Here is a 14,983-nt window from a genome sequence, read left to right as displayed (position 1 = left end):
GGGTGTACAAATTATTGCTACAGAAAACCCTGCTGTCCTGTGATGAAAAAGTAAATTGGGCCAGGAAGCCTTGTGCTGCTTTTGTCCCAAGCGACCCTATGTTTTCAATGGGACACCGACCTTGAATATTGCTAAGATTGGGAGAGAGAGCTTAGGTGTAGTCAGCGTTTATGTAATCTGTGCTGGACCCCTCCAGGAGAGGGCAATCTCTGTAAGGTTGCCTGCTTTGATTTATGAAAATTGTGAGTGGCAGTCTGACTTGGGAGGAAACCGGGCTATCCCTGCTAAAAGCAATCATTTCCAAGAGCTTTTAAATGCGATACAGCCGTGTGTGTGTGGGGGGGGGGGGGGGGGGGGAGGTCTAGGCACAGATTTAGGGCTATTTCCATTATCTGGCTATCTAGCACCACTTCCTTTAACAATGCCACACACATCAGTCCCTAAAACAAGGAAGCCTCCGCGGAGGTTGCCCAATGCGGGGTGCTGGTGGCGTCACTGGACACACGCAAGTCACTGCGTGCAAGCGGCCGGGGCCGGCGACCCAGAGCCCTGCGCTCCCTTCCGTGGCAATCCTCCTCCCACGGTCTCGGGAAGCCCCGACGCCGCAGGCTTCCTCGCCCAGTGGAGCCGCCCGGGCGTAGTTCCTCCACCGCTTCCTCCTCCAGCGGCAACCGCCCGAGCCTTCCTGCTGGGCCAGGACTCCACCTCCCGGGGTTTGAAGCGCGCGCCTCAGCAAGCGCCTAGGCAACGAGGAGGGCGAGCGGGGTGCGCGGTCCTGCGCAGGCGCGCAGTGGGCGGCCCCGCCCCCGGCAAGCCCCGCCCCCTCGTCCCGGCTGGTGCGGTCGGTCCCCGGCTCCCCCAGCAAACCTGTCTCGGCGAGGCGGGGAGCGGAGCTTCCTCCTCCGTGTGCGGTGCAGCGTCGCCCGTTCCGTCCTTCCGCCCCTACCTGCGCGGCGCCGGGGCGAGCGGAAGGTGCGCCGGGGCCGACACCGCGATGTGGCCGGCGGGATCCGCGGCCATCGCGGCGTCGCCGGCGCGGGACCTGCCGCTGTGCGGGGAGCCGCTGCAGGCCCCGTCGCCCCCGGCCTCGCAGCTGCCCCTGGTCGCACCCTCGGGGCTGCCGCTCCCCGCTCCGGGCAGCGCGACCCTCAACCGTCTTCCGGAGCCGCTGCTGCGGAGGCTCAGCGGGAGCTTGGACCGAGCGCCCGAGGGCCGCGGCTGGCGGAGGCTGGCCGAGCTGGCGGGGAGCCGGGGGCGCCTCCGGCTGAGGTGAGGCGCCCGGGGCGCAGGGGCGAGGTCACGGGGGCCGGACTTGGACGGGAGGCGCGAGCGCAGCGCGGGGGGCCCGGGTGAGCTGGCCGGGCTAGTGCTGGAGAGATCGTGGCCGCACGGGACGGTGCGGGGCCGCGGGGGTGGCCGGAGCGCGGGGGTGGGGCGTGTGCGTGGGAGAACTTCGCCTTCCGATCGCTTTCCCCAGGAAAGTGCTGGGAATGCGAGCGAGAGGGCCGGCGTTCACACCCTTTCGCTGCGCCCCTCTCCTTGAGCTGAAACAGAAGCGGACGTGGACTGGGAGGATTTTGAGAGCGGGAAGGCCCCCTGGAGACCATTCTCATAGGGCAGTGATTCCCAAGGGCTTAGAATGGACATAGACACGGACCTGGAGACTTCAGCAGGTTAGGAAGAAGTGCAGGTAAAGAGAGAATGAGAGGGAAGGGTTGGGTGCAGGAGTTGATCGTGAAGGTTTTTATGTAGGGAGAGAAGGATGGTGGGAAAGACAAACTAAACGCACCGTCTTCAGACCAGCTCACCAGGTTCCCTTCTTGGCTTCACCGTGAGCAACAAGCTATACGTGAAACTGTTTCCCTGTTGCCGGCTTGGGCCCCCTGTGCTAGCGGTTCTTGAACTTTCGGTCTCAGGACTCCTTTAAACTCTTAAGAATTATTGAGGACCCCAGAGAGTTTTTTTCATGTGGGTTCTGTACATCACATACATCTAGTATACACTGATGTTTGCCATATTAGACATTAAAAGTAAGACGTTTTTAAAGTGTTACCTCATTTAAGAGGACTAACCCATTACATGTTAACAGAAATAACATGTTTTTGTGGAAAAATAAACTTTTCCAAAACAAAAGTGTCGTTGTTTCACATTTTGCAAATCTCTTTAATGTCTTGGCTAGATTGCAGAGAGCTGGCTGCTTTTGCATGCTTCTGCATTCAGTCTGTTGCACTGTCGCAGGTCATGGAACACCAGATACTCCAGTGGACACTCCTTGAGAGAGTGAACGAAAAAGATAAATAACACCTTAATGTTACTTTGAAAAATGGTTTTGACTTGTGCATCATGTGAAAGGGTCTCAAGACCTGCACCAGGGGTTCCCAAACCACATTCAGAACCACTGTTGTATGCCATCCTTTAAACCCCTAGCAGTTTTTTTAACTTCTCATATGACGAAACTTTGTCTTCTACTATAATTATTTGTGTACTTCTTTATAAACTTGAGAACAGCAATGATTACTTAAGATTCTATGTATCATGCATAGAACTTACACTCTAAATACTTTTGAATTAAGATGAGAGATATTCATTCAAAATTATATTTAGCCCTGGCTGGGTGGCTCAGTTGGTTGGAGTGTTGTCCCATACACCAAAAGGGACATGTAAGGGAGGCAAACGGTCTGACGATGTTTGTCTCTACATCTATGTTTCTTTCTCTATCTCTAAAATCAATAAACATATCCCAAGGTGAGGATTTTTAAAAATTATATTTATTGCGTGCCTATTATTTGCTAGAAGTTTCAGAAGATAAAAAGATGACAAATATTTATCTCCTATTCATAAAGGACTTAATGGACTGTCATCCTGGAACATTCACAAATAACACGTTAAATGCTATATTGGGTGTGAATAATAATAACAAAATTTTTTCATTTATTAAGCACTTAGTAGATACCAATGTACTAAGTGCTTACGTGCATTTTCTACTTTAATCCTCACAAAAACCCCAAGTTTCAGTTTGGGTTAAACCAGAGTAGTGGTGATTTGGGATTATATAGAGGAGTAACGGACAAGAGGATGGAATGAGCAAGTGTGGTAAGCTCACAAAGTTGAGCAGACAGATGGCATAATTTTCTTTTGTACTAGGAAAAAACACATTTTGCTTTTGGCTCTGCAAAGAAAATCCAAAATACTATCATTCTAGATTCATAGATTTCTAAATTTCTGTACGAAGTTGTCTTCTTTGGAGGTCAGATCACTAGGTCTGTGATTGGTTAATTTGTGATATTATCTAGTACTCTTTCCTGAAAAGGGCTCCTACTTGGTCATGAAGGAGAGGGAAGACAGTAAGGTTCTGCCACTGAAGAAGGAAGGCTGATGGAGTCTATATGTAGTGGATACCTAGCATCAGGTGTCCAGTTTTCCTCCCCACGACTTCAGTCAGCTCCTGTTAAAGGCTACAGGATGGTGTTAACTTTCTTTGGGGGGACTAACAGAAAATTTGAGGCCACATTTCTAGTGAAAGTAGTAGAGAGAGAAGGGCAGTTGCCTAGCAAGAGGTGACAAGCAACAAAGGGCATGTGTTTGTGGAATCTGGGAATTTCAGGGTGGAAAGTCTGATAAGAGACAGCTGGAGTTTTTCCAGTCTTCCAGGATGCTGAAGGTTAGTTCATAGCAGGTTGGTTGTGGTGAGGAGAGTCAGGGCACCCTGAAGATTGGTGAATTGGGTAACATTAAGCTCATATACCTATTGAAATCAGAATTCAGCTGATACAACAAAAGGTTAGCACTGGGAACTTGGGGGCTAGAGAGTGGCAGCTGGGGTGGGGCAAGGTAAACTGGTGATGCTTACTCTCTTAAGACAAAAAGTTATTTTGAAGTCATTTCAAACTAATGGCAGAAGAGCACCTATAACAGTAAAGGGTCCTAAGGGAAGTCTTGTCCACAGTCAAACCTAGGAATTGTAGTGTGAGAGTCCAAGTGGATAACAGTTAACAGGAAAATGTGAAGTGCTTTCCTCTGGGTCACTGGATTCACGGTCCTAAAACCTCAGAAGGTGGCCTATTCTGTTTCTTTCACATGTTTCTGACTCTATATGTCCTTCCTCAAACTAGATGAGAATAAATAAACCAGAATAGCCTCTTCAAAACTGTCCATCAGGGATTAGGAATAATTGTAAATGTTTTCAGATTGTTATTGATGACTGAGAATAAATCCTAGCATATAGTAGTTTAGTTTCCCACAAACATGTACATATGGAAATGCCCTAATTCCATTCCAGACTGAGCTAATATTGAAACCCTTTGCTGTCCTTGTAGATAGGCATAGGTTCTGAGTGTCTTGCCCAAGCTACACAATTCTGGCATAGAACATGGAAGCCCCAAAGATGACAGAGCTGCCTAAAATCCTTGTCTGAGGGAGCTTAGGAATGGGGCTATTGAACATGGACCTAGGAAACCGGGCCTTCTCTGCGCAACTGCTGTACAGAGGTGCTCCTGTGGCTGCAGAAACCCTGCCCTCTGGGAGTTTGTAGAAGGAATGAGAACTTGTGTGAAAGGCCGGAACAAAAGCTTTCCTCCTGTCTGTCGCCTTAGGGCTCAGGTTTTGTGTCTCTATCCACACTTCACCTAGTCCCCTGCTTAGGGTTATCCTTTAATCTGACCTTACATATGTTTAGGTTGATTACTCTCAATTCATATCTTAAATCCATATCTTTGCTTTGAACTCTCCATTCACATTGTGTAAAAGCCTATTTGCCATCACGTCTTGAATGACAGACATCTTAAACGGAACATGTCTAAAGCTTAACCTACACCTCTTTCTCTTGGAGTTTCTTGCCTCTAACTAAATGGCAACTACACCCTTCCAGTTGCTGGAGTCTTTCTTGACTCCACTCACCACATCCATTTTCTCAGCACATCCTGTCTGTTGTCCCTACAATGTAGATCCAAAATACAACCTCCAAAATTCTATCATTCTGGATTCATAGATTTCTAAATTTCTAGACTTACTAGGGTGAGGCACCAGTGTCATTCACCTGGAGTATTCCAGTAGCTGCTTAAATTCTCCTCCTGCTTTGTTTGTCCCACCCCAGTCTGTTCTCAATATATCAGTCCAAATGATTCTTTTAAACATTAAATCCGTTCTTATCCTTCCTCTGCTTACAACTCAGTGAAAACACCATTGAGCTACCACTTAACTCTTGGACCTGCTGTCCTATATTGTCTCCTTCCCTTTCTCTACTCTATTCAAACTCACTCTCTTGCTTCTCCTTGAACACAGTAGGGTCTTTGTACCGCTGTTTACTCAACTTAGGTGGTCTCACAGATAAACCACATGACTTGCTCCTTCATCCCTCAAATGTTTGCTTAAAAGTCACCCTCTCAATGAGTTCTCTGATGATGTCATTTAAAATTACCCCCTACATCTGCTCTCTGCTCGGTATTGCCTGTCACTCTGCTTTGCTTTTTCTTTTCTCCAAAGCAACTATGACTATTGGGTGGCTGGATATACAGAGAGAGAAGTAAGTGTGTGTGTGTGTGTATCCTCATATAGAAAAATTCAGGAGGATAGGGAATTTTGCTGCTGTATCCTCTATACCTAGGAAAAAGGCTGGCCCATTTTAGCTGATTAATAAGTAGTTTTTGACTTAAGGAATAAAGATTCCAAAGAGTAAATGTACCAAGAAGAGAAGTAAAAGAACCTAAAAGCAGTGCCATGGTTTGTACCTTAAAGGGTGAGTATGTTTAGATTATATTCTTGTAAAAGTAAAGATAAATATAGATTTTTTTAAAAAAAGCAAAGTCCATTTTGTTCAGTAAGAGTCTTTTAAATTAAATCAGAAATTCCAAATTAGGCCTGGTAGAAACCACTTCAAAGCACAGCCTTACAGGAATGCAACTAAAAAAAGGAAAGAACGAAAAGTCGGGTATGTATAAGGAACATCTTAGTTGAAAGCCAATGCCTGTGCGGAAAATTAGTAAAAGGAAAGGAGATAGAGAAATTTGTTTTTCTCCTGTGCCTCTTGTTTTGGAAGATAAATCATTGTTGACTTCAATTTGATCTTTATTTATTTTGTGAGGAAAAAGACAATTTGTTTTTCATTTTCTCTATATAAGTATAAACATTAATTAAAGCATCACTTGGTTGCATTTAATGAGATGCCTTCTTAATTTCATGTATCAGATTCTGATAACCTTTCTGAGTCATATTTAGCACACAACATCTTTGTTTTTATAAACCTCATGTTCTCAAAAAATTGGTAATCCTTACATTGTCTCTAATACTGGTTCCTTAACTTGGCCATTACAAGGACTGGTAAAATAAATTTTTACAAAATAAAAGGCTAAATAGCATCATCAGCTTTTGTTTTTGCTACTATTGTGGTCACAATTATTCCATAAATGAAAGGACACTTTAACACTTAAAAATATAGAAAAACCACCTTTGAGTAAAAGACAGTTTTATTGCCCTTATTTTCATCATTTTACCATGGATTTATTGTGCTGCCACCAGTCTGAAGTGCAGAATTTGGTAATGGCTCATCTATATTGTGGAGATTCACATTTATTGAATATATAAATTTAACTAGGATACTTAGAAAAGAATACCTAGTTAATATAATGGTAGGAGGCCTTGAAGGACAAAATGAGGTTACCAAAATAGTAGCTACTCAAAAACATTTTTAAGGTAAAGTTAAAAGAGTTCCAGAAATAAACATAATTAAGAAATTGACCTTCATATTCTTTTGATATTCCCATATTTTTATTGCATAACAATAGCTTTTATTGAGTACTTACTATTTGCCAACTTTTCTATAAAGAGCCAAATTAAAAATATTTTCAACTTTGCAGACAAATTACTCAGCTCTCTGTTGGAATAGGAAAACAGCCATATACATTTGTAAATACATAAAATAATTAGTATAGCTGTGTTCCAATCAAACTGTTTACAAAATCAGGTGACTAGATAGGTTTAGCCCACAGATCATAGTTTGCCTGCCCCCTGTGTTAGGGTATTTCCGGGCACTTACAAGTCCTTTGAATGTCAATAGCATTAATTGTCTGTTGTTTTTTTAATTAAATCTTTATTGTTCAGATTATTACAGTTGTTCCTCTTCCCCCCCCCCCCCCATAGCTCCCCTCCACCTGGTTCCCATCCTACCCTCTGCCCTTACCCCCGCCCCACTGTCCTCATCCATAGGTGTACGATTTTTGTCCAGTCTCTTCCTGTACCCTCCACACCCCTTTCCCCCTGAGAATTGTCAGTCCACTCCCTTTCTATGCCCGATTCTATTATATTCACCAGTTTATTCTGTTCATCAGATTATTTATTCACTTGATTTTTAGATTCACTTGTTGATAGATATGTATTTGTTGTTCATAATTTTTATCTTTACCTTTTTCTTCTTCTTCCTCCTTTTCTTAAAGGATACCTTTCAGCATTTCATATAATACTGGATTGGTGGTGATGAACTCCTTTAGCTTTTTCTTATCTGTGAAGCTCTTTATCTGACCTTCAATTCTGAATGATAGCTTTGCTGGGTAAAGTAATCTTGGTTGTAGGTTCTTGCTATTCATCACTTTAATATTTCTTGCCATTCCCTTCTGGCCTGCATAGTTTCTATTGAGAAATCAGCTGACAATCGTATGGGTACTCCCTTGTAGGTAACTGACTTTTTTTCTCTTGCTGCTTTTAAGATTCTCTCTTTGTCTTTTGCTCTTGGCATTTTATTTATTTATTTATTTATTAAATATATTTTTTATTGATATTTTACAGAGAGGAAGGGAGAGAGATAGAGAGTTAGAAACATTGATGAGAGAGAAACATCGATCAGCTGCCTCCTGCATATCCCCCACTGGGGATGTGCCTGCAACCCAGGTACATGCCCTTGACCGGAATCGAACCTGGGACCCTTCAGTCCGCAAGTCGACACTCTATCCACTGAGCCAAACCGGTTTTGGCACTCTTGGCATTTTAATTATGATGTGTCTTGGTGTGGTCCTCTTTGGACTCCTTTTGTTTGGGGTTCTCTGCGCTTCCTGGACTTGTAAGTCTATTTCTTTCACCAGGTAGGGGAAGTTTTCTGTCATTATTTCTTCAAATAGGTTTTCAATATCTTGCTCTCTCTCATCTTCTGGCACCCCTATAATTCGGATGTTGGTCCGCTTGAAGTTGTCCCAGAGGCTCCTTACACTATCTTCATATTTTTGGATTCTTTTTTCCTTTTGTTTTTACGGTTGGGTGTTTTTGCTTCTTCGTATTTCAAATCTTTGACTTGATTCTTATAATCCTCTAGTCTGCTGTTGGATCTCTGTATAATATTCTTTATTTCAGTCAGTGTATTCTTAATTTCTAGTTGGTCCTTTTTCATATCCTCGAGGGTCTCACCAGATTTATCGAGGGTCTCACTAAATTTATCAGCGATTTCTAGAAAATTCTTGAAAAACCTTATAACCGTGTTTTTGAACTCTATATCCAGTAGTTTGCTTTCCTCCATTTCTGTCATTTGTGACCTGTTTCTTTGTCTCCGCATTTTGGCTGCTTCCCTGTGTTGATAGAGTGGCTTTCTGTGCTAGGTGTCCTATAGGACCCAGTAGCTCAGCCTCCCTAATTACCTGAGGTGGACACTCTTGGTGCACCCCTTTGTGGGCTTCGTGTACAGTCCTGTTGTAGTTAAGCCTTGATTGTTGTTGGTATCACTGGGACGAATTGACCTCCAGGCCAATTGGCTATGAGAATCAGCTGTGTCTACAGTGGGAGAACTTCTGTACTGGAGACACCCTTATGGGGCAAGACTTGCTTCAGTGGGGCTTTGGTGCTCACTGAGTCTGCCCCCTGAGTGTGTCCCTTATGGATCTGAGGAGTTGTAATCTGGATGGTCCCACTCTGACCACTGGGTACACTGGCTCTTGGATCTCTAAGGAGGTGCTAATCTAGCCTCTGCCTAAGGCTACCCAGCAGGAGCTACGGAAAGATCTGCAGATTCCTCTTCTTTGTTTGGGTTTGGAGGTGTCCAAATGAGGCCCAGCTGTGAAGCAGTGCAAGCTGCTGTGGGGCCTTGGGCCTTCTTTTGGTGTTCTGGGTCTCTCTGACCCAGCTGCAGTTTGTTAGGTAATTTTAGATTGCAAAGGGCCAGGCCATTCATATGCAAAAGCCTCTGCGCACAGCTTGGGTGGAGCAGGGTCTCAGGGAATCAACAGGGCGGAGCAAGCAGCTATGGCAGATCCTCAGCCCTGCCCTAAGAGGCCCCAGGTCTCAGTGTCCCGCGGTAATCGGTAATTGCTGCAAGCACCTCTGAGAGAAAGCCACCCTCGAGTTCCGCCCGATGCCAGACAGTCCAGTTTCTCCCCCTATGAGTCTGGGTCCCCAGAGACTCACCCGGAACTGGAGTTCAGAGCAGTCGGGAGCTTGTGTCTCCCTCCTGATTGAAAAAGACAACTGCATCCTCAGTTGCCAGCCCTTTCCGTGTGTGCCTCTGTACCTCTGCACTTTACTTCCGCACCTCCTCTGAGTCTCAGTGTGCTTTTTTCTTTCCTTCTAGTTGTAGACTTTCCACTCAGCCAGCCTTCCTGTGGTTCTGGATGATGTCCGTTTTGTCTTTTAGTTGTAGTTTTGAAGTGGTTGTGTGAGGCAGGTGTTTACCTATGCCGCCATCTTGGTTTCTCTCAATTGTCTGTTCTTTTAATTGTTGAAAAAAATGATTGCACATAGTAAAGTTCAATAGTACAAAAAGCTTTATAGTGAGAAGTGAATCCTCCAGCCATGAGCTCTGCTCCCTTGGTCCCTTCTCTAGGTCAGCACTGCTACCGGTTTCTTGGAAATTTTTCCTCAAAGTTAACTCTGTATATATAAGAACAAACACATACTCTTGCTAATTAAAATAGTATCATACAGGACATACACTGTTCTGTATCTTACTTTTTTTCATGTGAGTACACACATAAATACTCATGTTAATTTTTTCATTATATTTTATATAAGTACAAGAAAGAGTAGAAAAATGTGTCTGATCTTCCTATTCCCAAGTTACAAGTAAAAATTTTGATCAAAATCAAGGCCAGATTTCTCACACATCAAGTTTCTAGATTTCTCTCATTCTCCTAATTTAGTAGCCATAGAAGCTGAGTTGGACATGGGAATAAAGAGGAATCCCTGGTGATGGCAGAAGAATGAAGAAAGAACAGTAGCATTCATAATGTAAATAGTTTTTCACCACTCAACACCCCGTGCTTTATTTTCTACAACAGCTCTGGGGCCAAACATAGAGCAGGCATGTCATCTAATCTATCTATCTATAATCTATCTATCTATCTATCTATCTATCTATCTATCTATCTATCTATCTATATCTATAGACATTATATCTATATATAGAGATATATAAATATATAGATATAGATAGATATAAAAGCCTAAGTGACCGAAGGACCAGTCGACTGGTCGCTATGATGCGCACTGACCACCAGGGGGCAGATGCTCAATGCAGGAGCTGCCCCCTGGTGATCAGTGCACTCCCACAGCCAACCTCCCGTGGTCCCTCCCCCCAGCCGGCCAGCCCCAGTTGGCCCTGATCAGGACTGGGCAAGATAGACCTGATCACCCCCAATTGCTGGCCAGGCTGAGGGACCCCACCCATGCACAAATTCGTGCACCAGGCCCCTAGTATTGAAGAAAATCGTTAACTTGAATTAATTTCATTATTTTCAGTTGTCTGGACTTGGAGCAATGTTCTCTTAAGGTCTTGGAGCCTGAAGGAAGCCCAAGCCTATGTTTACTGAAGCTATTGGGTGAAAAAGGTTGTACAGTCACAGAGCTGAGTGACTTCCTGCAGACTATGGAACACACTGAAGTTCTTCAGCTTCTCAGCCCCCCAGGTAGGTTTTTCCCTTGGGTATGTTCTCCAGGAGTTCATGGAAACAAACGTGGAGGGAACTATCATACTTGACCAGAAGAATTGTGTTAAATATTTTGGGCCCTGGCCAGTGTTGCTCAGTTGGTTGGATGTTGTCCCATACACCAAAAGGTTACTGGTTTAGACTCCCAGTCAGGGCACATGCACCGGTTTCAGCTCAATTGATCCCTGGTGGGAGGCACACGGGGGATGGCGGATCGATGTTTTACTCTAACATGGATGTTTCTCTCTCCATCTCCCTTTCCCTTCCTCTCAAAATCAGTAAAAATACTTTTGGAAAAAGTAAATGTATAGAGCTTCATTTTCCCCCCAAGTTGAAACATATAAAGGACATATATAAAGCAAATACGGTACATAAACATAGATTGGATTGTCGTTCAAAAAAATCAGCTATTCAAGACATTTGGGACAAGTGGAATAATTTGAATATAACCTGCAATTAGATATTAGATAGTAGATATATCTAATGTGATAATGGTATTGTACTTCTATAGAAGAATGTCTTTATTCCAAGGAGATGCATGCTAAAGTATTTAGGGGTAAGATTTCTGTTAAAACAGTATAGCCAAAAAAATAAATATACACATATTTCTTGATATATATGTGTGTATATTAATGAGATGAAGCAAGTATGACAAATATTCATTGTTTATGATTTTTGTCAACACGATGCTTTTGAAATGTTGATTGACTCAACCATGTGATTTTTTTCCTGAGTATATCAATATTGAGTGAGGTTTCTCACTTCCAAAGTTAGATGTGAGGAACAGGAAACAGTGCCTGTCATCCACAACTACAGGTAGAAGTAGTCAACTACAGCAGTGTCGGGCAGAAGGGACCAAGTCGGCTCAGTCTTCTGATGGCAGCAGCACTGCACACCTTCTTTCTCAGTTTGCCATTTAAAGCAAAGAAGCCAGTCAAGATTTGGAGGGCTGTGGACTAAGGACTCTGTGCTCTCTGTTTTACATGGTTTTGCTGTATGCAATTACACAACAAACTTGTTTGTGATAATATTTTTAAGGTAACAGGATGAATGTAAAGTTATAATTCAGGTCTTTTTTTAAAAAATATATTTTATTGATTTTTTACAGAGAAGAAGGGAGAGGGATAGAGAGTTAGAAATATCGATGAGAGAGATCGATCAGCTGCCTCCTGCACGCCCCCCACTGGGGATGTGCCCGCAACCAAGGTACATTCCCCCTTGACCGGAATCGAACCTGGGACCCTTGAGTCCGCAAGCTGACGCTCTATCCACTGAGCCAGACCGGTTCGGCAGGTCTTATTTTTTACTTTGTCAGTTTTGGGGTTGGAGAAGTAAGGGCACATGGTAGTCATGTGCTATCAGTTACATTGACCAGAAACCTCAGCTCAGATTGACATAATAAAGCAGATTGGGCTTCAAGAGAGGAGGCAGGGACAGCCCTGTTTTCAAGGAGTTGGTTCATTTTCATCTTTGCTCTTCTTTTCTTATCGTTGACTTTCCCCTAAGACTGACTTTCTGCATATGCACAAGATATCTACTAGCTGTTGTTGCATTCATCTTTGTCCCAGCAAAAATCCTAAGATTCTTATAGTTAATTAACTTTGGTCATGTGCCTGTCCCTACACCTGTCACTCTAGCCAGGGAAATGGAATGTGCTGAACTGCCCGGCTTAGAGCCAGGAGTCCAGTTGGGTTGAGTCAGCTTTCCACAAAGCACACCAAACAAAGTCTGCACATGGATCACCAAGCAAAAGTGGGTCTGTTGGAAGGAGAAAGGAGTAACAGATGCTGGGGAGGTTACTAAAATACCTACTACAAATGGAAAGGATCCTGGATTATGAGTCAGGAAACTTGGACTTTCAGGTTATCTTCTGCTTTACAAGGCCAAATGCAGATGATAAAATAGGCCTCCTATAAATGCCTCCTTTGTGTTATAACTGAATTGGATGCTTGAAGTGTTTCTCATTGCCTCTTCATAACAAATATATAGAGAGTAAATTTTATCTGACCTCCAGTTTTTTCCTTTTCAGTGTCTTCTTGAATTTTGATGAAAATGCACACTAGAAATATTTTGTTTTCTCTTTTTGTAGAAATGCACTTTCATAGGAGAACTTTCATAGTTCTTATTTCACAAACAGTCCAATGATTTTTCTCTGATTGTCTTTATAAAGAGGTCTGTTTTGAGTGAGTAAGTTGATTGTCAAAAATGCTGTGAGCCTATGAACAGGCCTTTCAAGCCTAAATGCAGGAAGCAGAGAAAGTGTTAGCTTTCTTTCAGCCTTGCTTTGCCATATTCCATTCCAGTGGTTAGTGGATGACAGCCAGAGATAGCCAAAGGTAATGGCTGTAGTAGAGTTCTCTGTTTTTGAGAAGCTGACCAAGTTTCTTTTATGTATTTGAGTAGTCCAGAAGGAACTGGGCAACGTCCCCCCATCTCTGACTGGAGCAATTCCCTTGATTAAGAGCTAACTTCAGTGGTCCCTCACTTAGCATGAGGTCTGAGTTGAGGGTAACTCACACCAAGGAGCTTGTAGTCCGTGGGCTCTGACACCTGATTTGTTTTCTGAAGGAATACCACAGAACTGAGGTTGTACCCTCTTCTGCTTTCTCTCAAACTGGGCTTTTCCACAGCTCCTGGGTGGCCAGCTTGTCCCTCAGTCTGGTCTTGCCTCTACTTTATTAGAGAAATGGTTTAGTTTTTATGCTTGGGTGGTGTCCATCCCCATTTTCTAGCACTAATTGTTTCCCTACTTTTTGTTTCCTTGGTCATCTCAGGAGGGATTGGAAGGGGACAGGGGCTTTAAATAAATGTGTTGAAATTGTTTGAACCAAAAGTCCATTTTTTTTAGACCTTTTCTAATTTTCATTAAAAAATCAAAAACTCTGATCCCAAAGCAATCAATATTGGTCTCTGTATCCTTAGTAAATGTAGGTAAACTTAGATGTGGTGTTCTTATTTGTTTATTTTGTTGAACCATTGAACCATTTTGACTGCATATTTATAGGCTGTATCAGTTAGAGTTATGTAGATCACGACGAAATGGTTGCCAAGGGAGGAATGCCCTGATCTGGAATTGGTTTAGCAGAGGCTGGACAATGGCGGGTATTTAGAGAGAATTAACATTTTACATGTGGGTTTTATTAGGTGAATCCTAAGGTTCTTCCTAACTCCAGTTTTATGATGTTGCCATTTTCATCATATATAATAAAAGCGTAATATACAAATTATGCCCTCAGGCAGTTGTTTGACCAGGAGACCAGGAGTTCAACCGCTTGCTATGATGTGCACTGACCACCAGGGGGCGACACGGAACATGGCGGGCGTCAGTAATACGCTGCAATCTCTTGCCGGCTACCTGGCGGCAGGGGTGATGGGGTGGAGGTGCAGTGAGAATACAGGGTGGCCAAGCTCCCTCTCACTCCCCCTGCTGCCCTCCCCCGGGATGCCAGGGCTTGCATTCTGGGGAAACCCCCATGCTCAGGTGCAGGGCGCCTGAGAGGAGTCCACCCCGCACCTATGTGGCGGCCTCTTCCAGGTGAGCCAGGACCACAGGGGCTGGTCGGGCTCCCCAGGGTTCGCATAGGAGCCGCTCTGTGAGGCCGGCCAGGAGAGAGCACACTGCCCGCCCGGCTTCCGTGCAGCGCCACTGTGTGGCTCAGAGGCCCACGCTGAGCCCCATCCCATGGCGTCTGGCCATGCTCACCGCATCTCCGTGTGGGGACTTGGGCGCTGTGACTCAGGCGGAAGCGGGTGCATGGGGGCCCAGGTGCTGCCCAGGGCCCAGAGGTCAGCTGGGACCTGCCCTTCCACGCCAAACGCTCGGGCTTCCTCGCTGGCCAGGCCTAGGGACCGCACCCGTACACGGATTTCATGCACTGGGCCTCTAGTTCGTCATATAAAAGGGGCTTCACTCCCCATACGTATTGGGTGGCATGTGAGACCTCCTTTCCATTTGCCCCACCCCTTTTTTATTTCATAGCACTTCACTTTTTTCTCTAGTCCTTTGTAGCACACTCATTGTTATGTTTCTAATATCAATTTTAATTTTTTTATTGTTTCTAAAACAAGAGCAAATATTGTTGAATATT

The 14,983-nt window shown here is 44.2% G+C and overlaps 1 protein-coding gene across 3 annotated transcripts in view; it reads left to right on the top strand.

The window, feature by feature from the left end:
• Positions 1-829: 829 nt before the first annotated feature.
• The window catches only part of MALT1 (MALT1 paracaspase), a 56,050-nt gene continuing 41,896 nt past the window's right edge, over positions 830-14,983 (top strand). For 2 of the 3 annotated variants that reach the window (XM_036321558.1, XM_036321557.1), the window contains exons 1-2: positions 830-1,269; positions 10,708-10,874. In XM_036321558.1, the coding sequence (XP_036177451.1) occupies positions 995-1,269; positions 10,708-10,874 (442 nt within the window). In that variant the 5' untranslated portion in view covers positions 830-994. Of the gene's footprint in view, positions 1,270-9,631; positions 10,198-10,707; positions 10,875-14,983 lie in introns of those variants that run through there. The other variant, XM_036321559.1, reaches the window with a different exon arrangement.

This window comes from Myotis myotis, unplaced genomic scaffold (genome assembly GCF_014108235.1).
Source record: "Myotis myotis isolate mMyoMyo1 unplaced genomic scaffold, mMyoMyo1.p scaffold_m19_p_9, whole genome shotgun sequence".
Classification (NCBI taxonomy): domain Eukaryota; kingdom Metazoa; phylum Chordata; class Mammalia; order Chiroptera; family Vespertilionidae; genus Myotis; species Myotis myotis.
The sequence above is the reverse complement of the archived record's forward strand: the minus strand, read 5'-3'. Positions and strand labels throughout refer to the sequence as shown.